The sequence below is a fragment of the Gobio gobio genome, assembly GCF_949357685.1.
Source record: "Gobio gobio genome assembly, chromosome: 21".
NCBI lineage: Eukaryota > Metazoa > Chordata > Actinopteri > Cypriniformes > Gobionidae > Gobio > Gobio gobio.
The window spans coordinates 39,934,193-39,959,548 of NC_137117.1; the positions used below are offsets into that span (position 1 = coordinate 39,934,193).

Here is a 25,356-nt window from a genome sequence, read left to right on the forward strand (position 1 = left end):
AACTTAAGGGTGTTGCACATAATCTCTTAAACGGTTTTCTTAGGTAAGTGTTTCACGACAGCGAACCTGGATTCACGTTATAAAAGTCTTGTTGCCATAGATACGCAAAACACTAACACCAAACGTGAATAGAGCGTCAAATTCGCGTCTAGTTTGACGCTTGAACTTTGAATGCATTCGCCCGTCCAAAGCAAGCTTTTGATTGACGCGCATACTTTTGCGCTTTTCATAGTGGTTGTGTGCGGCCGCGAAATTGAAAGACACTACTGTTATTGTGTTATAGTTGTTCAGTCGAGAATGTAGTGGTTGAAAGGACAACTCCGGTGAAAAATGAACCTAGGGGTAATTAATACCGAGTAGATCGTTCTCTGGGATGCGTTTTCATGACAATCGAATGGAAAGAGTTTTATCTCTAAAAACAGATTAGCTTATAACGGTAGTATATGGGGTACAGAATAAGTCAAATTAAATCACTAGTTAATACCACTAACAAGGCTCAAAATAGCCTCACACTAACACGGTAGCATAATGAGGGTCCCTACATGCAAACTGAAGCATTGAGAACTTTGTAAGTGTACGAACAGTTTAATAAGAAGATACTTTATAAACACAGAACATTACGCGTATACAGACAGGAGCCATCTTGGAAAATAATCAGTTGAATAATCCGCCATCTCTTTAGCGTGTATCCTTTGGAAGCACTAGTCTCTCTTGCGTTCAGTTTTTTTTTTAAATTATTTTTATTTATTTATTTTCTCTGTTGCGTTCAGTGCTTTCTTCCGGAAACAACGGACCAAATGAGATTCCAAGTCACAGTTCATCACTTAGCACAGCGTTCGTGGCTCGACTTGTCGAGACTTTTTTCCAAAACGGCTCCTGTCTGTATACACGTAATGTTCTGTCTTTATAAAGTATCTTCTTATTAAACTGTTTGTACACTTACACAGTTCTTCGGTTTGCATGTAGGGTTGTTAGTGTGAGGCTATTTTGAGCCTTGTTAGTGGTATTAACTAGCGATTTAATTTGACTTATTCTATGCCCCATATACTAGCGTTATAAGCTAATCTGTTTTTAGAGATAAAACTCTTTACATTCGATTTTCATGAGAACGATCTACTCGGTAACCATGTGTTAATTACCCCTAGGTTCATTTTTCACCAGAGTTGTCCTTTAAACAACTACATTCTCGACTGAACAACTCTTAAAACTACATTTCGTGACACAATAACAGTAGTATTTTTCAATTTCGCGGCAGCACACAACCACTATGAAAAGCGCAAAAGGATGCGCGTCAATTTGGTTCATTTTGCCCCTAGGTTCATTTTTCACCAGAGTTGTCCTTTAAGGCAAACTTACACTTAAGGTGCTTTATGCAACCGGGCACAGCTCCCTTCAAACGAGCTTATAAAAACCTCTAGTCTGGCTGAGTGGTTCAGGTAAGCGTCATACAAGTTTGTTTTAGTTCTAGCTAGCAATGTCTTGTGGTACGTCGCCGTCAGTGTTCCTATTCTCCAAGTTTTCCGCAGCAACTCTCACGTCCGATTGGTCTTTTTGAGGGCTAGACGCGCGTTTTTGTTGGACGGGAGAACTTGCGCAAGGACTGGGCGCCGCCTCTGGTAGGAATTCCTCTAGATCTTGCAGTATAGTTTCAAGGAGCCTTGTGTCCGAAGGTTGGGCCGGTGTCATTGGGAATGAATCGGGGACAAACTCTTCGTGGTTACTGGCATCCATATTTCGGGAGCAGTCGGAGCTACTGTGGTCGACTACGTCCACCACACAGTCGTCCAGGTTTAGCGTGCGTTCAGTGGGGACTTCGGGACTCGAGGACTCGGATTGAGGATTTGAGGAGTCCAAGGTAAAACTTGCGTTCTGGATCGTATCTCGCCCAGAAATCCCGACATCTGCAACGGATTGGTCTATGACATCCATGACGCGGTCCAGACAGTCGATGGTGCGGTCACTATCGCTGTCGATCGTGATCACCGTGGGTGAGCGTAGTTCCCTCTTCCGCTTTCGGTGCTTCTTCTTCTTCCGCGAGTGCCAATGCGGCTCGGGAGCCCTTCGTTCGTAGATGATCTCCACACTTGGAGATCGTTCCCTACTGCGGCGTCGCCGCTTTTCCTTGGTTGTGGTTCCCTCCTCGTGCTGCCGCTGGGCCGCCCGCTCCAAGTGCCGGGTTTTATACTTGCGTTTGCCACTGGGTTTGTCCAAGCAGGACTTTTCGGAGTGCGAGTCGGCACTGCTGCTGCTGATCGCTCGCCTACGCCGTTTACGGCATCGCTTTGACTCTCTGGGATAATGGGAACCAAGGAACGAGTCCAAGTCGGGAGACCTGCTTCTCAAGTCCTTGGTTCTCCTCCTCCTGGAGTTGGAAGGAGATTGTGAGAGTTTCAGCTCTTGGCTTGTGTTGTTTCTCGAGGGAGAACAGTCGCTTCCATGTGACCCAGAGCTCCAAATGGACACCACAGGGCTCTGGTCGGCCCAACTCGGAGGCGGACTGGTTTGGCTTGGTGAGCAATCCGGGGTCTTGGCGTGCCATGATTGCTCTAAGCTCTTGGCTTTCTCTTTGCTGCCCGAACGCCGTTTCAAGCGGTCTTTGCGACTCCCATGAGCTCGATTTTGCTGTGAACCATCTTTGGATGGGTGACCTTGGCAGGACAAGTATTCGGCTTCTCTTTCTCTCCTGTCCGAGTGTGTCCGCTTGGGACTGTATGAGGGAGCGGGGCCTGGGGAGGAACTAATGTGGGACTGCGAAGGGAGCTCGACTTCTGATTTCGTTACTATGGCCGTCGTCTCCACAGCGGCTGCCTCCTGCTCCTCTTCAGACGAATCAGAGGAGAGCTGAACAAGCTCTGGGGTCCGTTCGGCCATCGGCTTCACATATCCCACAATCAGGCACTCTTCCTCTTCGTTATCGTCACCCCGTCCCGCCGCAGTCATGTCAGGGCCGCTGAAAGGCGGGGCTGTGCTTGAGCTTGGCTCCGCCCCCTCATCCTGTGATTGGCTAGAAGAGGGAAAGAGTGTTGAATAGGAGGGACCAGGCGTCTCGTCATCCCACGCTGACTGACTCAGCAAACTTTCCGTTCCACTTGCAGTGGCAATGGATGCAAGGTGTTCCTGGACAGCAGAGGGATTCTCTGTCACATTGTCCTCGCTGTTGTTATCATCATCATCATCCTGTGAGAAAAGACAACGCAACAATTAAGACTGAACCTCATTCACTTGCGTAAACAGAAGTAAAACCCCCATAATGCCCTCCTGCTGTTCTCCCGACATTATCCGCTTGGACATAGTGTCAAAGCACCTCATAGGGGTCGATTTCAAGAGAATAACAACTTAACCCACTATGGTACGGTGTTGCCTCCAGGCAACATAGTCTATTTTAGTTTATTTTTAATACAATGAAACACCAATTTATTGGTCAAACCTATTTTAGGGAAGAAGAACTCAAATACTAATCAATGAAAGTGCAAAAAATTGGTCACATGACCCACAGGGGTCCATTTTGTGTCCTGTTTCAGCACATGTGCACAGGTCACATGGCTCCATATTTTCTCCAATGAAAAGTGTATTTCCGTCCAGTTAATCACACAAAAAATATGAGTCGCCTTCACTGGTAAGTAAAGAAGTATTGTCAAGAACTTTACATTATATATCATCAAATGTTTTAGAGTAAATAACAAAAAACTGTGTTGCCTCAAGGTAACATTGTACCATAATGGAATCGCATAAGGCCATACCAGACACACTGGGTTGGGTACAAATATAGTATATTTGTAAGGAAAAGAGTTAAAATTCTCAAAATGTATTTGCATTTTTGCATGATTTTGTAATGTTACTTTTTATTAAATATGAAATGTGTAATACATTATAAACTGGATAAATGTGTTTGTTCAGGTGTCTGGTTAAAGAAATCGATGTTTTCAATAAATATATTTATTTTTTCTACATGAAAATGTCAAATGTTTAAATTTGTCCGTTGTGGTACAATGTTGCCTTGAGGCAACAAACTTAAAAATAAATAAATAAATTAATTAATTATATTGCTATTGTTATAGTGTCCTATTTTAAGCAGGAAAAACAACACAAATAATTTTTCCTCATTGAAATCATATTGTGTACCATAGAGGGTTAAACTATGTTCTGCTCCTTACACAAAGCGATCAAATTACTTTTGTAGAGATCGACATAGATATACTCAACATTTACAAAATTTGCTAGACGCCTTTTTCCAAACTTATGGCGATGCAGAGGGGGTCAAAATGCCAATTTTCAGCTAAGATTTGGAGCCAAATAAAGGAAAAAATTACTTTAGAAAGAGGTCATCCTCGTGTTAATTTTACACAGAGAGGTCTATTTGTAAAATCGGTTTACTTTAGCCATTCTTGTTGCATTATATGCCAATGGTGACAGTTCAAAATGGGAAAAAGCATGTTTGTATGTCTGCAAATTGTTAAAATTTTACCCAATGTGGGACACTTTGCTTACAGCGGACACCCTCTGTATTTAAAGAGGAATGTCTGTAGAAAAAAATAATGTCGACATTGGACCACAACCTTAAAAATGTGGGTATAAACGGAGAAAAGGGGTGTCAAAATGTCAAAACAGCTTGTCACTGGGGCAGTACCTCTTTGGTATCTTTGTACCTTTTTACTCCCAAGTAAAGAGCACAAATACATACCTTAAGGTACTACTATGAACCTTTTTGTGGTAAAAAGAAAAAGGTACAGCTATGTCGTAGTAAGGGTACTGCCCCAGTGACAAACTGGTGTAGCCCAAAAGGTACAATTTTGAAACCCTTTTCCTCTGTGTGTACCAGCTTGAGAACCACTGAGAACTAAACTTATAAAACCCCTAGAAACCATCATGGCTAGAGACTTGAATCCTTCCCATTAAAAACTGACCCTAAAGGCGGTCACACACCGAACAAGCAGCGCATCTTACCGGAAGCACAAACAACTATATCACACACCTTTTCTTTTAAATATTTACACAAACAAATTCAAGGGTCAAACCGAACTCCCGTTTTTCTATCAATTATGTTGCCTTGTTTTTCTAAATGTGAGGAAAGGTGTAGTTTTCTTTGCTTTACCCAGGGCAGAAAGACAAACACAAATTCACAGAAAAAAAAATCTATATTTCTAACAAACAAAAAAATATCTAAAACTTTATAATAAATTGTCTTTGAGATTTTTTTAATATATTCAAATCCATCAAAAAACAGAACTAGTGAATTCTCAAGCCTCTCCATAGAGACCTCTAGTGGTCACACACATGGTTGCAGGATTTCTTAAATAATTCCAAAAAAATTATTTTGAAGGTCTAGTCTCTATTTTACCCTGAAATACTGCAATAATTAATTTTTTTTTTTTAAATATATATATAAAAAAACTATTTTGTATAATATTAATGGCAAAAATAGACTAATTATTAGGGCTGGGTATTGACACCAATTTCACAATTCGATTCGATTTCGATTCAAAAGCTTCGATTCGATTCTTTTCAATTCAATATGGATTATTTTGGATATGTATCAGGTATAAAACATGGAAAATTTTCTCAAGGAAAACTAATTTCTGAACTAATGTTGTAAACTATGGGAGTCAGTTGATACTACATTATCCTACTAATATTGAAGGTACAAATGAACAGATTTGTATACAAATACTTAAATGACACTATATTATTATATATATAAAAAACATAATTAAGTTATAATAACTTTACAATTACATAATCATAATTCTACTCCAATTAGATTTTTGAAATATAAACATTTAAATGGTGGCTGCATAAAAACCTGCCAGATTTATTCATACATACATACATACATACATACATGCATTAAATATTGAAGAACATGGACAATGAATATCCTATGTAATGGTGCATATAATTAGCAAAATGCTCCTCTCTAGAGTTAATTTTTCTAGCTGACTAATGAGTTCATGGACACTGGATATGGTTTTTCTGAGGTAAATGTGAGGTTACATGACATTTACAAGCCGTTTTACTTGCATCTTTCTGTGGTTGAAACACTTGAGCGATTCTATGTGACATGATACGGATTTCAGTAAGTTGTCCATATCAATAGTAATAAAGCACAAAGATTATTGCGATTTATTGGATGGGAGGCGCTACAATGTTTATTTCATTCATTAACTGAAAACAGGATGACTAATCGATTCTTGGGATTTAAGAATCGATATTGTTTTGCAAAAGTGAGAATCGATTAAAATCGAGAAATCGATATTTTTTACCCAGCCCTAATAATTATTGCATAAATATAAAAAAATACCACCAAATCATCTCAAAATACAAAATTAAAAATATTATAGAAGAAACATAAATTGCATTGGTTTTACTGGAGTGGAGGAAGTTAAATTTTTAGGTGTCCGGTCACCGGGAAGACAACCAATGCAAACTTTTGGGTGTCCAAACTTTTTTTAAAGGGGGCCAGATTCGATGTTGTGGACATTATATATATATTTATTATTACTGAGTTAGAACTCAATTCTTATTTAAATTTAATAAGTGCTCTATTTTTAATTGTGCTCTATTTAGGTAAAACCACACTGTAAAAAATACTTTTCTTTCTTGGTATTTCTGTCTTTTTTCCAGTCCAAATATCTAAAAATTCTTAAATCAAGATGCTTTTACTACATTTTTTTCTTGATTCCTTGATTCCTGGGGGAAAAAGTCTAAATGAATTGAGTTTTTGGTTGAAACAAACAAAATTATCTGCCAATGGATTAGAAAAATAATCCTGTTTCTGTTTGGGACAGAAACAAGATTCCAAACAGAAACATATTTTTTCTTACCCCATTGGCAGATATATTTGCTTGTTTTAAACAAAAAGTCACTTTAATTTCATTTTATTTTCCAGAAAACAAGAAAAAAAATCTAATGTCATTTAACTTATCTCGTAAATACACCTTGAATTAAGAATTTTTAGATATATTTAGACCAGAAACAAGACAAATATACAAAATGACAGCATTTTTTGCAGTGCACACGAGGCAAAAAGTAAACACTAGGTATGCAACAATACAGCTAGTCCACGGTTCAATACATACCTCGGTTTTTAACCACGGTTTTCGGTTCGGTTTGGTTCTGATGGCTTGTCACATCAGTTTTTTGCTATTCTATTCTTAAGCGACAGGAACAGCAAGAGGTTAAGGAGAAAAAATACTATTTTTTAATTGCATTCTTTAATTCTTTAGTTTACATAAAATAATTGAAAAACCTTACTTAAACTAAAAACATTATTACTTAAAAAAAAAACCTTGTACACATTCCTAGTGTATTGTATAATAAAAAATAATAAAAAATTATATATATATAAAGATTTACACTGGAAGCTCAGAGCTGTACAGCAGCATTTAAGTGTGAAATTGAATGAATAAATGTAAAAATAAAACACTACATAGACTTCACTATAAAATATACACTGATTCTTATTAAAGCTACTGTTAAACTTTTTCAGTCAAGAGCAGAGAGTGATTTTCTCTTTGTCTTTTGTTGTTGTATTAACATTAAATGGATAGTTCACTCAAAAATTAGAAATTAATACAGATTTGGAACAATATTAGAGTGAGTAAATAATGACATCATTTTAGAGGTGAACTGTCCCTTTAAGGGCCGCGTGTTCACTATAGGCTGCGCCGCTGTCAATTTTCTTTCAAGACCTGCACGCATCTAATATACACACACACGCCGATTTTACTTTCACTTTAGACATAACCGACTGTGTTTATGTTAACTTGTGTGTATTTGAAAGTATTATCGCAGTAAGACGACTACTTAGTCCAGTAATCACGTGTTTGACAGGCGTTTAGTGCGCGCGCTCTGAAAAGCGCATGTTAAAACCGTGCACGCGAATGAACCGGCAAGACTTTAAAACGCATGCAAATAATGAACATTGGTGATTGTGAATAACTCTAGTGTTCTGTGAGTATAACTCTACCACTAACCTGTGATGTGAATGTATGTCACGTTGTTCAGTATTGGGATGGAGGCAAATTATAGAATTTGTAGAAAAATACTTAATTAATACTTAATTAATAATTAATACTTAATTAAATGCAAAACCGAAAAACCGCAATTCACAGGCGCGTATTGAACCGTGAAGGCCGTACCGAACGGTTCAATATTATATTGAGAATTGTGGCATCCCTAGTAAATATATATATATATATAGAATGGCTTTAAGGTATTTAGTCTATAAACATATAAATACAAATGCACAAAACTGCAAGTTTATAACAAAAATAGTCTGCAATTTGGCCTTTATTGCTCATTTAATACATGTCTACATTACAAATTAAATAAAATTAGACATTAACCTACATTTCTGACAAATTACCACGATTACAGTGAGTGTTACCACAGTAAATCCATGATAAATGTTGGCAAATTGTTGTTTGAAAAGTATTTGAACTGAATCGGCTCAGCTGATTTGCAGGTTAGTGTTATGTATTAAGTCAGTGCTGTTTAACTGGATTTAAATTAGATCAAATCACAGAGAGATTCGCAGCTCGTACCGGAGACCTCTGCGCCGAACTCGAACGCTTCTCATTGGCTGTTTAGTGGTCATGTGATCGAGACACTCAGCAGGTAAACACATTTGCTCAGAGTCAGAGCTCGCGAGTTGCGCAGAGCACAAGCAGCGCTGTTTCGTTACGCTTTTGGCGCTGTTTCCCTGGCCTAAAGTCTAGTACATCTTGACATTGTGAAACTACACGATTTGTAAATTATCCATGACGGGCCACATTATATTTTAATAGACACTAATGTTAGACCGATATATCGGGCCGATATTTGTGATTTTTACGTGTATCGGCCGATATTTGGCTGCTGCGTTCGCCGATATTTTTTCCCCTGCATTATTTACAGACAGGCGTCCACAGGGCAGCTCTCACCGTCTTCAAAATCTCTTGCTCTCCCTCGCGCATATTAATCAAAATCAACTGAGAATTGACACGATGGTAAAAGGTGGAAAGACTGAAGTTTCACGTGGAGCATTGGGAGATTTTTTCCTGAAGTGCACCTAACCATTAAATGACTAGGTTGTAAACAGTTTTAAAATGAAGTATAGTACAGTCAGTGTGCACTTTATTATGCTGCTTGCTTGTTGATACTGTGTGCAATATAGGGATGAAACGGTATGGAAATTTAACATCACGATTATAGTGACCCAAATTATCACGGTTATCAATATTATCACGGTTTTGTTCAAACGAGATGAAAGTGTTCAAAAAGAACCGATGCACACACTTAAAAAATTTCAACAAGTTTTATATTTGAAATTCAACAAACAACAAATAACTAAAGCAGCTCTAAGCACTTTAAGCTAGATTCTGTGGGATTTCTTTACTTAATGGCCGTCATCAATAGTAACGCATAAATAATAATAATTTGTCGTAAATATAATCTCTAATATTATCTCTGTAAATATATTCTCAAGAAATATTCTCATCCGTGTTCAGCTATGATGCATTTAAATCAGCATATTTTGTGTTAGAGCCCAAACAGTATCCAAGTGAAATAATGCATATCCATATTTCCATATGATTTGACAGTTTATTTTATTAAATATCAAAATGTGTGCATCATACCTGACACCTAGATGAACACTTTACAGTCAGTTTTATGACTGTCATTCTCTTTAAATGCTAGTGAAGTTTGGTAACGTTATACACGTTTCAATGTTGTGTGTAACTTTAGAGACGGTCCCTAAATTCGCCAGCGTTATGCCAGTCATATCAGATGCGCTGTGGTTCTGCTGTGTTTTTTTAAACCATTTTCGCTGCTGAAATAGAACAAAAACAGTCAACCTATGTATGCTGAGTGAATCTCTTGCGTACATCGCACATTTATCTCTGCTTTTAGTGCAGATTTCAGTGATTGAGCGCGGCGCGCGCTCTGAACAAAACTCCGGCTAATCTGAACGCCTCTGATTATGAGACATTGCATTCATAAACTCAATAGAAACACGTGTGAGTGGTAATAATGCGCAACGTGATTATAACAGATGGCTTTTGAGAAGACTATTATAAGTTCAACATCCAGAGTGGCTAGTGTGCAGCCGAAATAACGTTACACCCGCAAATGGCGGATGTTAATGACAAGCCCTGATTATTATCCCTTAAATGTCACCTTTAGTCTTGACTGAATTTGTTCGTTCGCTTCACATTATAATTTGCCAGACGTAGTTTTGGTAGGAGTCCACTTGCCTTGCGTTCGTAGTTTTGAAGTGTTTTCCCCATTACAGTGACTTTCTTCTGGCATGTTCTGCAGAAGGTGACCATCTTAGATTAAGTTTCCCTCAGGACTTTTGTAAAAGCCAAAATATGACCACGCCTCAGATTTGGTCCTTTTAGAGGCTGAACAATCTCCCGCCGCTGTCACTGCTTCTGCCATTTATTCTCATTCAGAAAACAGCGGTGCGCCAGACTGACGCTGACTGGACAAGATTTACCGCGAGTTTTCACAATCGTGATAATCACACGCGGTTTTAATGATAATAAAATTTTATACGATATTACTAACCGTCACTAAATTTTATCGTGGTTTATCGTGAAACCGGTAATCGTTTCATCCCTAGTGCAATAGTGTAAATATTTTATTTATGCTTAATTTATTTTCAGAATTTATTTAACTCTTTTTTTTTCTTGTTCTACCTAACCTGTTTTTACTATTTGTTAAATATTGTTTTGATTTTAGTTCAATAAATGTTCCTTTTTTAAATTGTAAATTTTAAATTGTTATGATCATTGTGTCATTTTTATGTTGTAAATTTAGGGAGCAAAAGCAGTATCGGGTCCAAATATTGGCTCAAGAAATTCGGCAGCCCGTATCGGTCATCGGCTAAGGCTGATGAAAAAAAATCGGTCTCGGCACTAAAAAATCCATATCGGTCGATCCCTAATAGACACGCAGCGGGCCGTTTGAAATTCATCCCCGGGCCGCATTTGGCCCGCGGACCGGACTTTGGACACCCCTGCCCTAAACGAAGAGGGTTAATTCTGTTTCACTTTATTACTTTATTCTTCATTTTCGTTTTGCATTATTTGTTTTGGTTGTTTAAAAACACACAAAAAATGTATCCGATTAATCGATTGATTAAGTGCTAGATTAATCGATTACAAAAAGAATCGATAGCTGCAGCCCTACACCCATGGTTGCATGATTTCTGAAATAATTCCAAAAGAGGGCGCTACTCTAGTCTCTATTTGAACCTGAAATTCTGCAATAATTAAAAAATAATAATAATAAATTACAAATTTAAAAAAAAAAATTTAAATGGCAAAAATAGACCATAAACATTGCATAAATATTAAAAAATACCACCAAAGCATCTCACAATGCAAAAGTAAAAATAAAAAATATTATTGAAGAAAAATAAATTGCATTGGTTTTACTGGAAGTGGAGGAAGTTACAATTTTAGGTCACTTTTGACCGGGAAGACGACCAATGCAACCCCTAAACGAAGAGCAGCAGAGGGTTAATTCTGTGTCACTTTATTACTGAGTTCTGTGATGTTTGTGTCTCACCTCAGAGATGGCGATAACGGAGAGGTCGGAGCTGCTTCCCTCCTCATAGCTGGGAGCAGGACAGTCGTAAATGGCCTGCTGGTCGTACGCCTCCATGTTGAGGGTGGAGCGGGCGAAGCTCACCAGCTCGTGCAGGAAGTGGTCAGTGCGTGCCAGCAGGAAGGGGCGGAGCTCGTCCCGGATGGCCGAGTCCTCCATGTTGTAGTTCATGATGCGCGAGATGATGATGTTCTGCACGATGTTCACCAGCGAGCCGTGCGATCCGTAGAGCACGGTGAGCTCGCGCTGCAGCCAGGGCAGGAGTCGCCGCAGACATCCCGGGTTCTGCCGTAAGAACGACGCTGAGATGTCCCTCTGCCTGCTGACATCTCTGGAGCTGCGCACGCGAACACCCGTCCGGTAAAGCGCGCGTCGGAACGCCACCACATCCTGGTCCCGCAAGCGCCGCAGGCTCCGCCCCTCACCGCGCCCTCGCCTGCGCGCCGTCAGCCGCAGCACCATCTGCTCCACGTCTTGGTTCTCCGTTAACGCCGAAAGACCCTCGAACATGACGTCGTCCACTATTGGAGGTGAGGCGGAGGGGGCGGGGTCTTGCACTCGTTGGCTCCGCCTCTCTCTCCCTCTTCGAGCTCGGGGGCGGAGCAAGCGCTCCGGCGCATTCAAAACCGCCCCGTTCTCCACCGGGGGCAGCACAAACTCCTTAAAGTCGCTTTCCCCTTTGACGGAGTGGAAGATGGAGTGGAACGGCTGCTTGCACAGCGGACACTCGGCTTTGTTCTTGGACCACTCGTGGATGCAGCGGAAGCAGAACTGGTGGAGGCAGCGGTCCAGGGACGCCACGTTATTGAAGCCGTCGAGGCAGATGGGGCATTTGGCATCTGGCGACGCGTTGGCCAGTAAACGCTGAGAAGACTTGCCAACCGTGTCTTTCTTCCTCACACGCAACTTCATCTTAGAGGGCGCCATCATCTACAACACACACAACACAACAGCTCATTGGTTAAAGGACAACTCTGGTGAAAAATGAACCTAGGGGTAATTAACACATGGTTACCGAGTAGATCCCTCTCATGAAAATCGAATGTAAAGAGTTTTATCTCTAAAAACAGATTAGCTTATAACGCTAGTATATGGGGCATAGAATAAGTCAAATTAAATCGCTAGTTAATACCACTAACAAGGCTCAAAATAGCCTCACACTAACAACCCTACATGCAAACCGAAGAACTTTGTAAGTGTACAAACAGTTTAATAAGAAGATACTTTATAAAGACAGTACATTACGTGTATACAGACAGGAGCCGTTTTGGAAAACAGTCTCGACAAGTCACACAACAACAGCTCATTGGTTAATTACCCATAATACATTTTATCTAGGGATGCACCGGTTGACCGGCCAAAAATCGGAACCAGACGGTTTTTGCTACTTTTTAACATTTTGGAACAATTATTCAGGGCTCGACATTAAAGGGTTAGTTCACCCAAAAATGTAAATTCTGTCATTAATGACTGACCCTCATGTCGTTCGACACCCGTCAGACCTCCGTTCATATTCAGAACACAAATGAAGATATTTTAGTGTAAATCTGATGCTCTGAAAGGCCTCCATTGGCTCAATGGCACTTTACACTCTCAAGACCCTTAAAAGGTACTAAAGACGTCGTTACAAAGTCCATCTCACTACAGTGGTTCTACAATAACTTTATGAATCGGCGACAATAGTTTCTGTGCGCAAAAAAACCCTAAATAACGACTTACATAGTGATGACGATTTCAAAACACGGCCTCATGAAGCTTTGAAGTGTTATGAATCAGTGAGTCGATTCATGATTCGGATCGCGTGTCAAACTGCTGAAATTTGGCGATTCAAACCGCTGAATCGACTCAGTGATTCATAACGCTTCAAAGCTTCATGAGGCCGTGTTTTGAAATCGTCATCACTATATAAGTCGTTATTTAGGGTTTTTTTGCGCACAGAAACTATTCTCGGCGATTCATAAAGTTATTGTAGAACCACTGTAGTGAGATGGACTTTGTAACGACGTCTTTAGTGCCTTTTAAGGGTCTTGAGAGTGTAAAGTGCCATTGTGCCAATGGAGGCCTTTCAGAGCATCAGATTTACACTAAAATATCTTTATTTCTGTTCTGAAGATGAACGGAGGTCTGACGGGTGTCGAACGACATGAGGGTCAGTAATTAATGACACAATTTTCATTTTTGGGTGAACTAACCCTTTAATTACTACATTTTATTAGGGCTGGGCAAATTAACGCGTTAACGCGGGCGATTCATTTTTTCAGCTTAACGCATGAAAAATATTTAACGCAAATAACGCAGCGTCCGTTTTTATATCCATTTTTGCTTAGCGTTACATGATCATCACGCTCTTATTCATGTAAATGCTTCCAAGCGCGACAAGACACAAGAGAACGCGCTGTATGCCAATGTCCTGTCTGTGTGTGTGTGTGTCAGTGTCCTGTCTGTGTGGATGCATCTCATGTCAGCTAATCAAGGGACACACACACACACACACTCGACACATAGATAGACTTGCGTCAGTTTCCTGCTCACATCGAGTTCTCTTTTGCTCTTGAACAAACAATAAAACAGGATTTTGAGTATTCTCATATTAGGATCTTAAATGAGTTAAATAACGTCTTAAATGAACTTAAAGAGTTGTGAGGAAATGAGATGCGCGGGACAGCGCGTGAGATCCGCGGCTGTTCTTAAAGTGACAGTAGCACTGATGATGATGTCATTAATGTTCATCAAAGAACAACGGGAACAGAGAAAATTTTAGCTTTAATGATGATTCATCTATATTTCATTTATTATTTATGCAGTTAAGAAAGATAACTATTACATTTCTCTATATGTATAACAGGGAAGGCCACGGGTAAATATAACATTTATTATTTTGGGTTTATGTAAAGATTGTTTTATGTTCACTTAAATTAAAAGTTGTTTTTTTTAAAGCCTAATAAATGTTGAAATTGGTGTCTTTCAGTTATACTGTAATGTAACGTCATTAATGTTTCATAGACACTTTAGTATCAGTGATACTGGCCTTCATTCATAAAAATATGACAATACAACACATATTTAAAATATGCTGTCTTTAAATTGTTTATACATTAATTTGGAGAGTAACTGAAATTATTACAATATCAAAATATTAAAAAACGTAAAATATTAAAAACTTGCGATTAATCGCAATTAATTACAGAAAAAAAGTGCGATTAATTAGTAAAAAAAAATTATCGATGCCCAGCACTACATTTTATCTAGGGATGCACCGGTTGACCGGCCAAAAAGAAGGAAGTCTGAAACTAAATGTATCTTGTTTCCAACTATCAAAACAACTGAACACGACCTGTCTGAGTGCCAAAAACAAACATTTTCCCCAAGTTTACGTCCTTAATTCAAAGTGTTAAAGATCTTAACGTCATTTTAGATTCTTGTTCTTTAAGACTCTATATGGTTCAATCCCAGAGATATTGGGATGTCAATATGGTATTTTAACTAAAAACGAACAAAATCTTTCTTCCAAATATCCCTAAAAATATAGATTCTTATAAATGTTTGAGAGCTAGTTAATGTGCCTCAACTTGGCCATTTTCTGTGGAATTCTGGTACTCAGAGAGTTATGTTTTTTTATATACATTTCTAGTTGAAACATTATTTATTCTTCAGACATTTCCCTTTAAATGCAATAAGTATCAGCTGTGTGCAAAGAGAAACACAAGTGCTTTTCGTTCACTGAAAATTAGGGGTGCACCGATCCGATATTAGGATCGGATATCGGCCGCGATACTGACAAAATAGCTGGATCGGGGATCGGAAAAATGAACAGATCCACAAGCCGATCCAGGTGTTTTTTTCCGTCGCAGCAGAACCTACGTCATTCGTCAGCTTCACGTGTGTCGCATGCTAGAAGGGAGCGAGCCAGAGAGTCGGCTGTGTGGAGGAGATATTTCACGCTTGCCACGCCAACTAGTTCGTCGCTGTTTCGAGGGTATTACTGCAAAGTCAGGGTCTTTCCTGCATTGACATTTTTTTGACGGCCAAAGCCTAATTTGATGAGTTATTGTGATTTACGAGTGATGTAGAACAGATGCTGCGCTCGTGACTGAGTGACAGAGAGACCGATCTGAGAGCTCCTCCCCCGCGCGCGCTCTCTGGGTCTTCAAAATAATCAGTGTTCGCTCTCATATTTCACATATTAATCCAAATCAAAAGCTCGGAAGACCGAAACCATGTTGCACGTGACACATTCGGACAATTTTGTCCTTGAATTATCACTGGGTGTGAATTGCGCTCAAAAAACATTGACTTTTCTCTGACCAGCTGACATAAAGCATACTTTCAATAAGCGGGAGACAAATTATATCCAGTTATGAAGTGTTTTCTGTGTGTTGACATCTTTCGCGATGTTCTAACAGACGGGATTCGCACACAACGCGTCTGCTAATGTCCGATTCGTGACCTAATGACTCCTTTGAACCGAATCATTTTAACGACTGGCCAGAACAACTGATCTGTCCAACACTGAACTCATGAACTCAGTTTATTAATTTACTCAGAACGCAACTGAAATGAGAACACAAGTGTGCTTACCCATTTTAGCAAGAGTGGGTAGTAAGAATTATTTTTAATTATCAACAGTATTTCATCTTATTTCTGTTGACAATGTGTAGTAAAATAAATAGGCCTAGCCTACAATCATTTAATCTGGAGTGAGGTGAAACCAGAACAAAGTTGTTATTAGCTAGCTGAAATTTTTTATTAAATTGCATATGGTAGAAAATTAGACTATTTGTTAATTTGTAATGCTACTTTTTAATATTGATATGATTATATACCAAAACAATTATCTGTAGTGTAAAAAATGTTTGGTAACTGTCAGATTACTATTGTATGTTTGACCAATAGGCCTACACTGTTTTTTGTTTCCACTGCTACATTTTATTTATTTAAAGAAGTTAGATTACATTCTATTTTAGATTTGAATGCACAATTGTTTTTTAAATAAATAAGAATTCAACACCTTACATACATCTGTTATTTTGTCTTAGTTATGTTTAGTTAGTAAAGTCTGGTGCCTTTAGTCTCTTCAAGGAAGGTATAAGGTGGAAGATATACAGTTTATTATTAATTCAACAATAGTATCGGATCGGTATCGGGACTGAAAAAGTCGGATCGGTGCACCCCTACTGAAAATGTGTCCAATTTGAACATGGAGCTGCTTTGAGATCCCAATATCTCTGGGACTGAACTATATAAGGCCTTGAAAATCACGATGTTAAAAGAACAGTTTATAAAGAACAAGAATCTAAAAGGATATTAAGATATCTTTAATACTTCTGGAGTTACAGGCATGCAAACTTGAGACCAAAGAACACAAGAAGTGCTTTTCCCCCATTTTTGAACGGTCACCATTGGGATTTAATGAGACAAATATTGATAAAGATAAAATAAAAAAAATAAAAAAAATAAAAACGCTTTGTGTTTTGTGCATAGTCTATCATGCATAATTGTATAACATTATAATTGTGTGTTTGGGTCATGGATTTTAATGATGAGTCGTTTGTTTTTGTAATCAGGCTCGCAAAAATTGCGTTTTTTCGGATTTCTATTTATCTGCCAATATATCGGTTATATCAAATATAAAGAATTATCGTATCGGCCAAAATGTTCATATCAGTGCATCCCTACAAACTACATGTACACCAAAATATTTTATTAGGACATACTAAGTTATAATTACATGATTAGGATATAAAAATCATAATTATACCTTAAAAAGTCAAAATTATGATATACTAAGTCACATTTATGTGATGAAAAGTCGAAATTATGACATACTAAGTTATAATTATGACATGATAATCATAATTGACATTAAAAAGTCCAAATTATGACACACTAAGTCACATGAAAAGTCCAAATTATGACATACTAAGTCATAATTATGATATGAAAAATCATAATTATACCTTAAAAAGTCGAAATTATGACACACTAAGTCAAAATGATGAGATGAAAAATTGAAATTATGACATACTAGGTCACATTTATGAGATGAAAAGTCGAAATTATGACATACTAGGTCATAATTATGATATGAAAATCAATTCTACTTTAAAAAGTCGAAAAGTATGACATACTAAGTCACATTTATGAGATGAAAGGTCGAAATTACGACATACTAGGTCACATTTATAAGATGAAAAGTCGAAATGATGACATACTAAGTCACATTTATGAGATGAAAAGTTAAAATTATGACATACTAGGTCACATTTATGAGATGAAAAGTCGAAATTATGACATAATGGGTCATAATTATGACATGAAAATCATAATTATACCTTAAAAAGTCGAAATTATGACTTAAAAAGAAAAAAAATTACTTGTTTTTGTAATCAGGCTCGCAAAAATTATATAAAAATATGGATTTAGATTTATCGGCCAATATATCGGTTATATCAAATATAAAGAATTATCGGTATCTGACAAAATCCCTACAAACTAAGTTACATGTACACCTAAGATAAGGATTTTTCTGCAATTATTACTTGTAACATAACCCTATCAGCAGCAGGTTTGGGAATTACATGGCACTTTTAAAGTACTTTGAAATACCATGTAAATACATTAGTATAATACGGTTATCATTCAGTACTACGGTATACACGATAACACTACGGTATCTCCATCTAACGCCATACTAGAGTCATAATACTTGGTTAATGCGACATTTAGTGTGTAACGAATTTACATAAAATACATTAAAAATAATCATTTAAACTAAGATCGTTCAAACTGAGTAAACGAAGTGTGTCCCTGGGGACAGCAAACACCGACGATTATGTCCAAAATTACATAAAAAATGTGACATATTTAAAAAAAAATAACCAGTTACATTGCTGTCGGTTTTCATCGAGGATCACTGGATATCTCTCTCGCCTCTAAAGCAGCGATTATACAACACCTTTATCGACAATATACGGATAAACGAACGAAATCTGATCAAAAATACAACAAATGGCTAGTTTTATGAAACAGCCTCTTACCTGATCATCACCTCCTCATTACAAAGCCTCAGAAACACTGTAAATTATCCCATAAACGGCCATAAACGCATCTATATCACACCAGCGTGATATCCGCTGCGATAAAAACACGAAATAAAAGGAAATGTACATTAAAAACCGATGGAAGTGAAGGAGTTTCGCACTGCTGTGGAGAGACAGAACACACAGCAGAGCGCCTCATCCGGCAGACGACACGGGCACGCGCGCCACCAGCGGACTGGAGCGGTACTGCACCGGCGGCGCGCAGCACGTGACCGACCGCACGCACGCACGCGCACGCTCGCTCGCTCTCTCTCTATCTCTCTCGCTCTTTCAAACAAATATAAACTATATTTATTAATTAAAATATACAGACAATAAATAGATAGTCTCGTATATATTGTTCTTGAATAGTAAATGCAGAAATTCGCCACACAATAAACATTTTTTTACAGTCTATGGAAAAAACATGCTTTTGTAAATCAATTTTGGCTTAAACGTCGAAATTATGACATACTACGTCACATTTATGAGATGAAAAGTCGAAACTATGACATACTAGGTCATAATTATGATATAAAAATCAATTATACCTAAAAAGGTTGAAATTATGACATACTAAGTCATAATTATGATATGAAAATACTAATTATACCTTAAAAAGTCGAAATTATGATATACTAAGTCACATTTATGAGATGAAAAGTCGAAATTATAACATATAGGTCATAATTATGATATGAAAATCATAATTATACCTAAAAAGGTTAAAATTATGACATACCAAGTCATAATTATGATATCGAAATCATAATTATACCTAAAAAGGTTGAAATTATGATATACTAAGTCACATTTATGAGATGAAAAGTCGAAATTATGACATACTAAGTTAAAATTATGATATAAAAATCAATTATACCTAAAAAGGTTGAAATTATGACATACTAAGTCCTAAAAAGTCGAAATTATGACATACTAAGTTATAGTTATGATATGAAAATCATAATTATACCTAAAAAGGTTGAAATTATGATATACTAAGTCACATTTATGAGATGAAAAGTCGAAATTATGACATACTAAGTCACATTTATGAGTTGAATAAGTTTTATGAGTTTTTTCCCCCTGCAGTTTGAATATAATTCTCATTGTATAGTGTTTTGCTGCATTTGTAGAAGGACCTTATGAAAACTACAAGAGAAGAAAGAATGTCCCGGGTGAACCGGCAGTGGAGTGAAAGGTTCTTCCGGTTGGATGTGTGCTTCCGGTCGTGATTCGATGCTAACTGCGCTAACGAGTGCTTGCCTTTGAGTTTGTAGTTTAAATGCAAGATTAAAATAAACAGACATAAAACAATGCTCGCCAGTCGACGCTGTTTGGACAGAATATTCTCGATCGTGAGTATCAGAAAATACAGCTTCTCATGACATTATTATTTTGGTATTAATAAATTATTGAGGATACATATAGTAAATTAAGAGTAAGTTATCGTAGTTACTTTACTACCATGACAAATAAGTTGCAGTGTTATTTGATGTTTTATTTTAAGACTTAAACGATAATGGTTTTAGTTAAAAATATCAAGACTAGAAATACAATATTATACTTATTTAATACTAGCAAATATAAAACTCTTTAATCGGTTCCAGTGTTTTAGTATAATTGAGATTTGTGTTTTTTTATTAACATGTTTTTTTTTTATCTTTTTCGTTTTAAAATCTTAGTTATTTTATTGTGTTTTGTCGTTTTCTCAAAATCACCGTGTAGACGTCATGGTCCTGAAGCGCGAATCTCAGGCATTCAAACTTTAACGGTTATTTTGACGGTTCGTCTGAGGAGAATCTGCTTCAGTTTGTTATTTTAGCACATAAAGTTGGATCAAATGAAAATGAGATGTTACTTTGTCAACTGGCTGAATTTTTTTTATATATATATATATATATATATATATATATATATATATATATATATATATATATATATATATAAATAATATTATTTGATGTCAGTTAACGTTTATTTCAAATAAAGGTTCTTCTGGCCGTGGTTCTGCTGTCCTGGGGCTTCGTCATCTACGGCACACGAATCGCCGCTCAATGGGAGCTGGAGAAGAGAGGACAGATCAATCAACAGCAGACATGACAGATGATTGACAGGCCGTCTGATGGACTTCAGTCAGTACAGACTCATCTAAAGCCCATATCAGAGGAAAAACCTCCCCAAAACCCCTTATGGAGATCCAGACTGAATCAACACCAGAAATGGGTTTAGAATTTATTGTATATAATGTGTCATTTATTTATTTATTAATTTTTTTAATACAATGATGTAAATACATTTTTTGTGTGTGTAATAAATGTATTTCAAACCGGCTTTTCATTATTTTTTTTAGTGTAGTGATTATTTTTCTTTAGATCTGGCACTTTATGTTTTGGTCAGATATTAATAAAAACATTTTCCACGGGACTTCAATTTTGAAATATTATTTTATTCATTCATTAATTTTCTTTAGACCTGATACTGTATTTTTGCTCAGAATTAAAGAAAAAAAATTTGATGGGAAAAAGTAATGGATGTACATATATATATATATATATATATATATATATATATATATATATATATATATATACAGTGTTGGGGGTAACGCATTACAAGTAACTTGAGTTACATAATAATATTACTTTTTCAAGTAACTAGTAAAGTAATGCATTACTTTTAAAATTTACATATTTTTTTATATCTGAGTTACTTTTTCAAAAAAGTAACGCAAGTTACTTTTTCACATTAATTTGACTGACAGCTCTCCTGCCCCCATGTTGAGAAAAATAAGTGGAGAGGTGTGTGTGTGTGTGAACATGATGGTTATTGTAGTTCTAGACTAAATGTGAGCATTTACTCATCTCACTTGCACAATAAAGATTCTGTACTCCTCAAAATGAATAAAATCAGTCAAATGCAAAATCAGAGTACTCAAATATATAAATGTTAAATAAAACAATTATTTGTATGCATTTAATCTACCGTTATTGACCAATGTCGTGCTGCTGACCTTTGATGATTCAGTTAAGCCATGAGCAAAAATTACTAGATTTTTTGTTTTTATTGGTAAAACGTTTTTCTCCTGCGTCCTATTCTTCCATTATCCAGAATGGCAGCACATTTTTACCTCAGCCTGAGGCCTATTATTTCAATTTTGGTATGAAGAGGTCTTTACATTTGCACAAAAAGGGACTTTTTTTGCTATTAAAAAACAAAACAAAAAAGCAAGCCCAGCCCAGGTGAGAAAAAGTAACGCAACGCATTACTTTTCTTAAAAAGTAACTAAGTAACTCAATTAGTTACTTTTTAAGGGAGTAACGCAATATTGTAATGCATTACTTTTCAAAGTAACTTTCCCCAACACTGTATGTATATATATATATATATATATATATATATATATATATATATATATATATATATATATATATATATATATATAATGTGTGTGTGTGTGTGTTGAAATATGTTTTTCAAACAAAACGTTTTTATTTTTATTATTTAAAAAAAATTCCGGCGAAAACTCCCTGAAACACTTACATTTGGATATGTTTCTCAAACAAAAAGGTTATTTTTATGAAATGTTTTTTCTTTAGATCTGACCCTGTATTTCTGTTACCCTAACAGGCCACTAGGTGGTGTAGTGCACTAGACATGCACACTACACTGGGCTCGTGTGGCAATCTGAGGAAAGAACGTGGAATATTCGAGTATGTCTGTTATTTATTGGTTCTGTGTGTTCATGCAAAAGACAATAAACACAAGACAGAACGGAAAAAGTCTTAGAAAGGTAATGCAAATAAATCCTCTGGTCAAAAGATCGCCATTAATTAATAGTGTGTGGTTGTGTCTTAAATATAAAGCCTTTTCATCGATTCCAGTGTTATTTAAGTATCATGGGGATAATACTGTAGCTTTTATTAACATGGTTTTTTTTATTATCTTTTTTCGTTGTAAAATCTTAGTTATTGTATTGTATTGTCATTTTCTCTTAAAACATACGCGTACGAGTGTACACGTCATGGTCCAGAAGCGCGAATCTGGCATTTGAATTTAAACGGCTGTTTGACGTTAACGGTCCGTCTGAGGGGAATCTGCTTCAGTTTTAGTACATAAAGTTAGATTAAATGAAAATGAAATGTTAACTTTGTCAAGAAAAAAAAATGTAGGCTAAGTTTTTTATATATACCCACATGAAAAAATACTATAGTATTATAGTAAAATTACTCTAAATACTATATTACTCTAAATATACTACAGTAAATTAACAAAGTGTAGTAAATACTATAATATACCACAATTTACTGTAGTATCTTTACTATAGTATGGTTCAAAAACACTATACTAGAGTAATTTTACTGTAAGTTTACTATAATATACTATAGTATTTTTTCATGTGGGTATTTAATGTTTATTTCAAATTGTCTTTCAGGCATTTACATCTTAACGGTTATTTGACGTCTGAGGAGAATCTGCTTCAGTTTTAGTTATTTTAATTTTAGTACATAAAGTTAGATTAAATGAAAATGAAATGTCAACTGGCTGAAAAAAGATATGTATGTTTTATATTTCAAATTGTTTTGTTTTTTATACAATTTCACATATTTGGTCGTTCAGCTGTTTGTTTGTTTGTTTGTTTTTTGTAGTAGCAAAATCTATTTTTATTTATTATTATTATTATTTTTTAGAGATGCTGGTTCATTAAAGGTCTCGTTTCTTTAAAGCTCCAGTAGATGGTTTTGTAAAGATCCAGAGATGCATGTGTTTGAGGTCCAGCCAGATCTCGTGTAGTTAGTGATGCAGGTTTGCTTTCATGTCTGTTTCTCGTGTTCTCTCTGTGATGTTAATGAAATGATTGAGTGAATGGCTCTTTTGTGCTCGTGCGGTGCTCACGCATTTCATTAGCAAGACCCTTCAGACGGCCTGATTAATCCTCAGCACAGAGAAGCTCTTGGCCCGCGTCTCTTTCACATTTATAATTAGTGTGTGTGTGTGTGTGTGTGTGTGTGTGTGTGTGTGTGTGTGTGTGTGTGTGTGTGTGTCACGTCTGCAGCGGAAAACTGTAGGACTGAGGTCTGTGTGTGTAAGATGCCATACAACGGATTCACACACAATATGGAAAGTTACACTATATTGCCAAAAGTATTGGGACGCCCCTCCAAATCATTGGATTCGGATGTTCCGATCACTTCGCGTCCCTTCTGTCCATCTATCTATCTATCTATCTATCTATCTATCTATCTATCTATCTATCTATCTATCTATCTATCTATCTATCTATCTATCTATCTATCTATCTATCTATCTATCTATCTATCTATCTATCTATCTGTCTGTCTGTAATAATTAAACACATCTGCTGAAGAGCTTCTCATTCAGATCAACACCTGAGTCCATATTCTCTCTCTCTCTCTCTCTCTCTCTCTCTCTCTCTCTCTCTCTCTCTCTCTCTCTCTCTCTCTCTCTCTCTCTCTCTCTCTCTCTCTCTCTCTCTCTCTCTCTCTCTCTGTTACTGAGATACTGTTTAACCTTCTCTTCACCATGCATTCATTTGTTGTGTTTGCATATTGTGTGTAAATATAAAATGTCTAATAAGTGTGTATTTGCTATGTCAATGGCATGAATGCATGTTCGAAACATTAAGGTGTAATACACTGGCTGTTTTTAATACCATTCAAATGTTTGGGGTCAGTAAGATTTTTTTATGTTTTGTAAAGTCTCTTTTGCTCACCAAGACTGCATATATTTGATCAGAAATACTGTAAAAATAGTGAAATATTATTCCAATGTATGTAATATTATTATATGTGAGTATATTGTAAACTATAATTTATTCCTGTGATCAAAGCTGAATTTATCAACATTACTCTAGTCTTCAGTGTCACACGATCCTTCAGAAATTATTATAATATGATGATCTGCTGCTGTTGAAAACTTCATATTTTTCGTGGAAACCATCAATACCAGTGAAATTGCATTGTCATGGTTTAAATCATACCTATCTGATCGTTATCAGTTTGTAGCAGTAAATGAAGAGATGTCACACCGATCGCAAGTTCAGTATGGAGTACCGCAGGGCTCAGTGCTAGGACCGCTGCTCTTCACCCTGTACATGCTACCACTGGGAGATATCATTAGGAAGCATGGCGTTAGTTTTCATTGTTATGCTGACGATACTCAGCTCTATATTTCTTCACGCCCTGAAGAAACTTACCACAAGATTAACGGAATGCATAGCTGATATAAAACATTGGATGACCAGTATTTTCCTGCAACTTAATACTAGTTCATGCGTTCATGACCTCAAGGCTAGATTATTGTAATGCTCTACTGGGTGGTTGCCCTGCTCGCTTAATAAATAAACTCCAGCTGGTCCAAAACGCAGCAGCTCGAGTTCTTACTAGAACCAGGAAGTATGACCATATTAGCCCAGTTCTGTCAACACTGCACTGGCTGCCTATTAAACATTGCATACATTTTAAAATCTTGCTTATTAAAGCACTAAATGGTTTATCTCCAGTACTTGAGCGAGCTCTTAACATATTATACTCCATCACGTCTACTGCGCTCTCTAAACTCTGGCCAGTTGATCATACCGAGAATATCCAAATCAACTGCAGGCGGTCGATCCTTTTCCTATTTAGCTCCGAAACTCTGGAACAGTCTTCCTAACATTGTT

The 25,356-nt window shown here is 36.8% G+C and overlaps 1 protein-coding gene across 1 annotated transcript; it reads right to left on the reverse strand.

Annotated features, from left to right (window-relative positions):
* Positions 1 to 535: 535 nt before the first annotated feature.
* On the reverse strand, positions 536 to 18,854 carry toporsb (topoisomerase I binding, arginine/serine-rich b). The gene is made up of 3 exons (XM_079802104.1): positions 18,633 to 18,854; positions 11,557 to 12,525; positions 536 to 3,177 (listed from the first exon to the last, which is right to left on the reverse strand). The coding sequence occupies exons 2-3, from the start codon at positions 12,523 to 12,525 to the stop codon at positions 1,465 to 1,467; spliced, it is 2,682 nt and encodes an 893-aa protein (XP_079658230.1). The 5' UTR covers positions 18,633 to 18,854; the 3' UTR covers positions 536 to 1,464.
* Between the last annotated feature and the right edge of the window lie 6,502 nt (positions 18,855 to 25,356).

Coding starts and splice junctions, on each gene's coding strand:
- toporsb (XM_079802104.1), bottom strand. CDS start 12,525: ATGATGGCGCCCTCTAAGATGAAGTTGCGTGTGAGGAAGAAAGACACG. Junction 3,178..11,556: donor CCGTTATCGCCATCTCTGAG/GTGAGACACAAA, acceptor CTTTTCTCACAG/GATGATGATGATGATAACAA.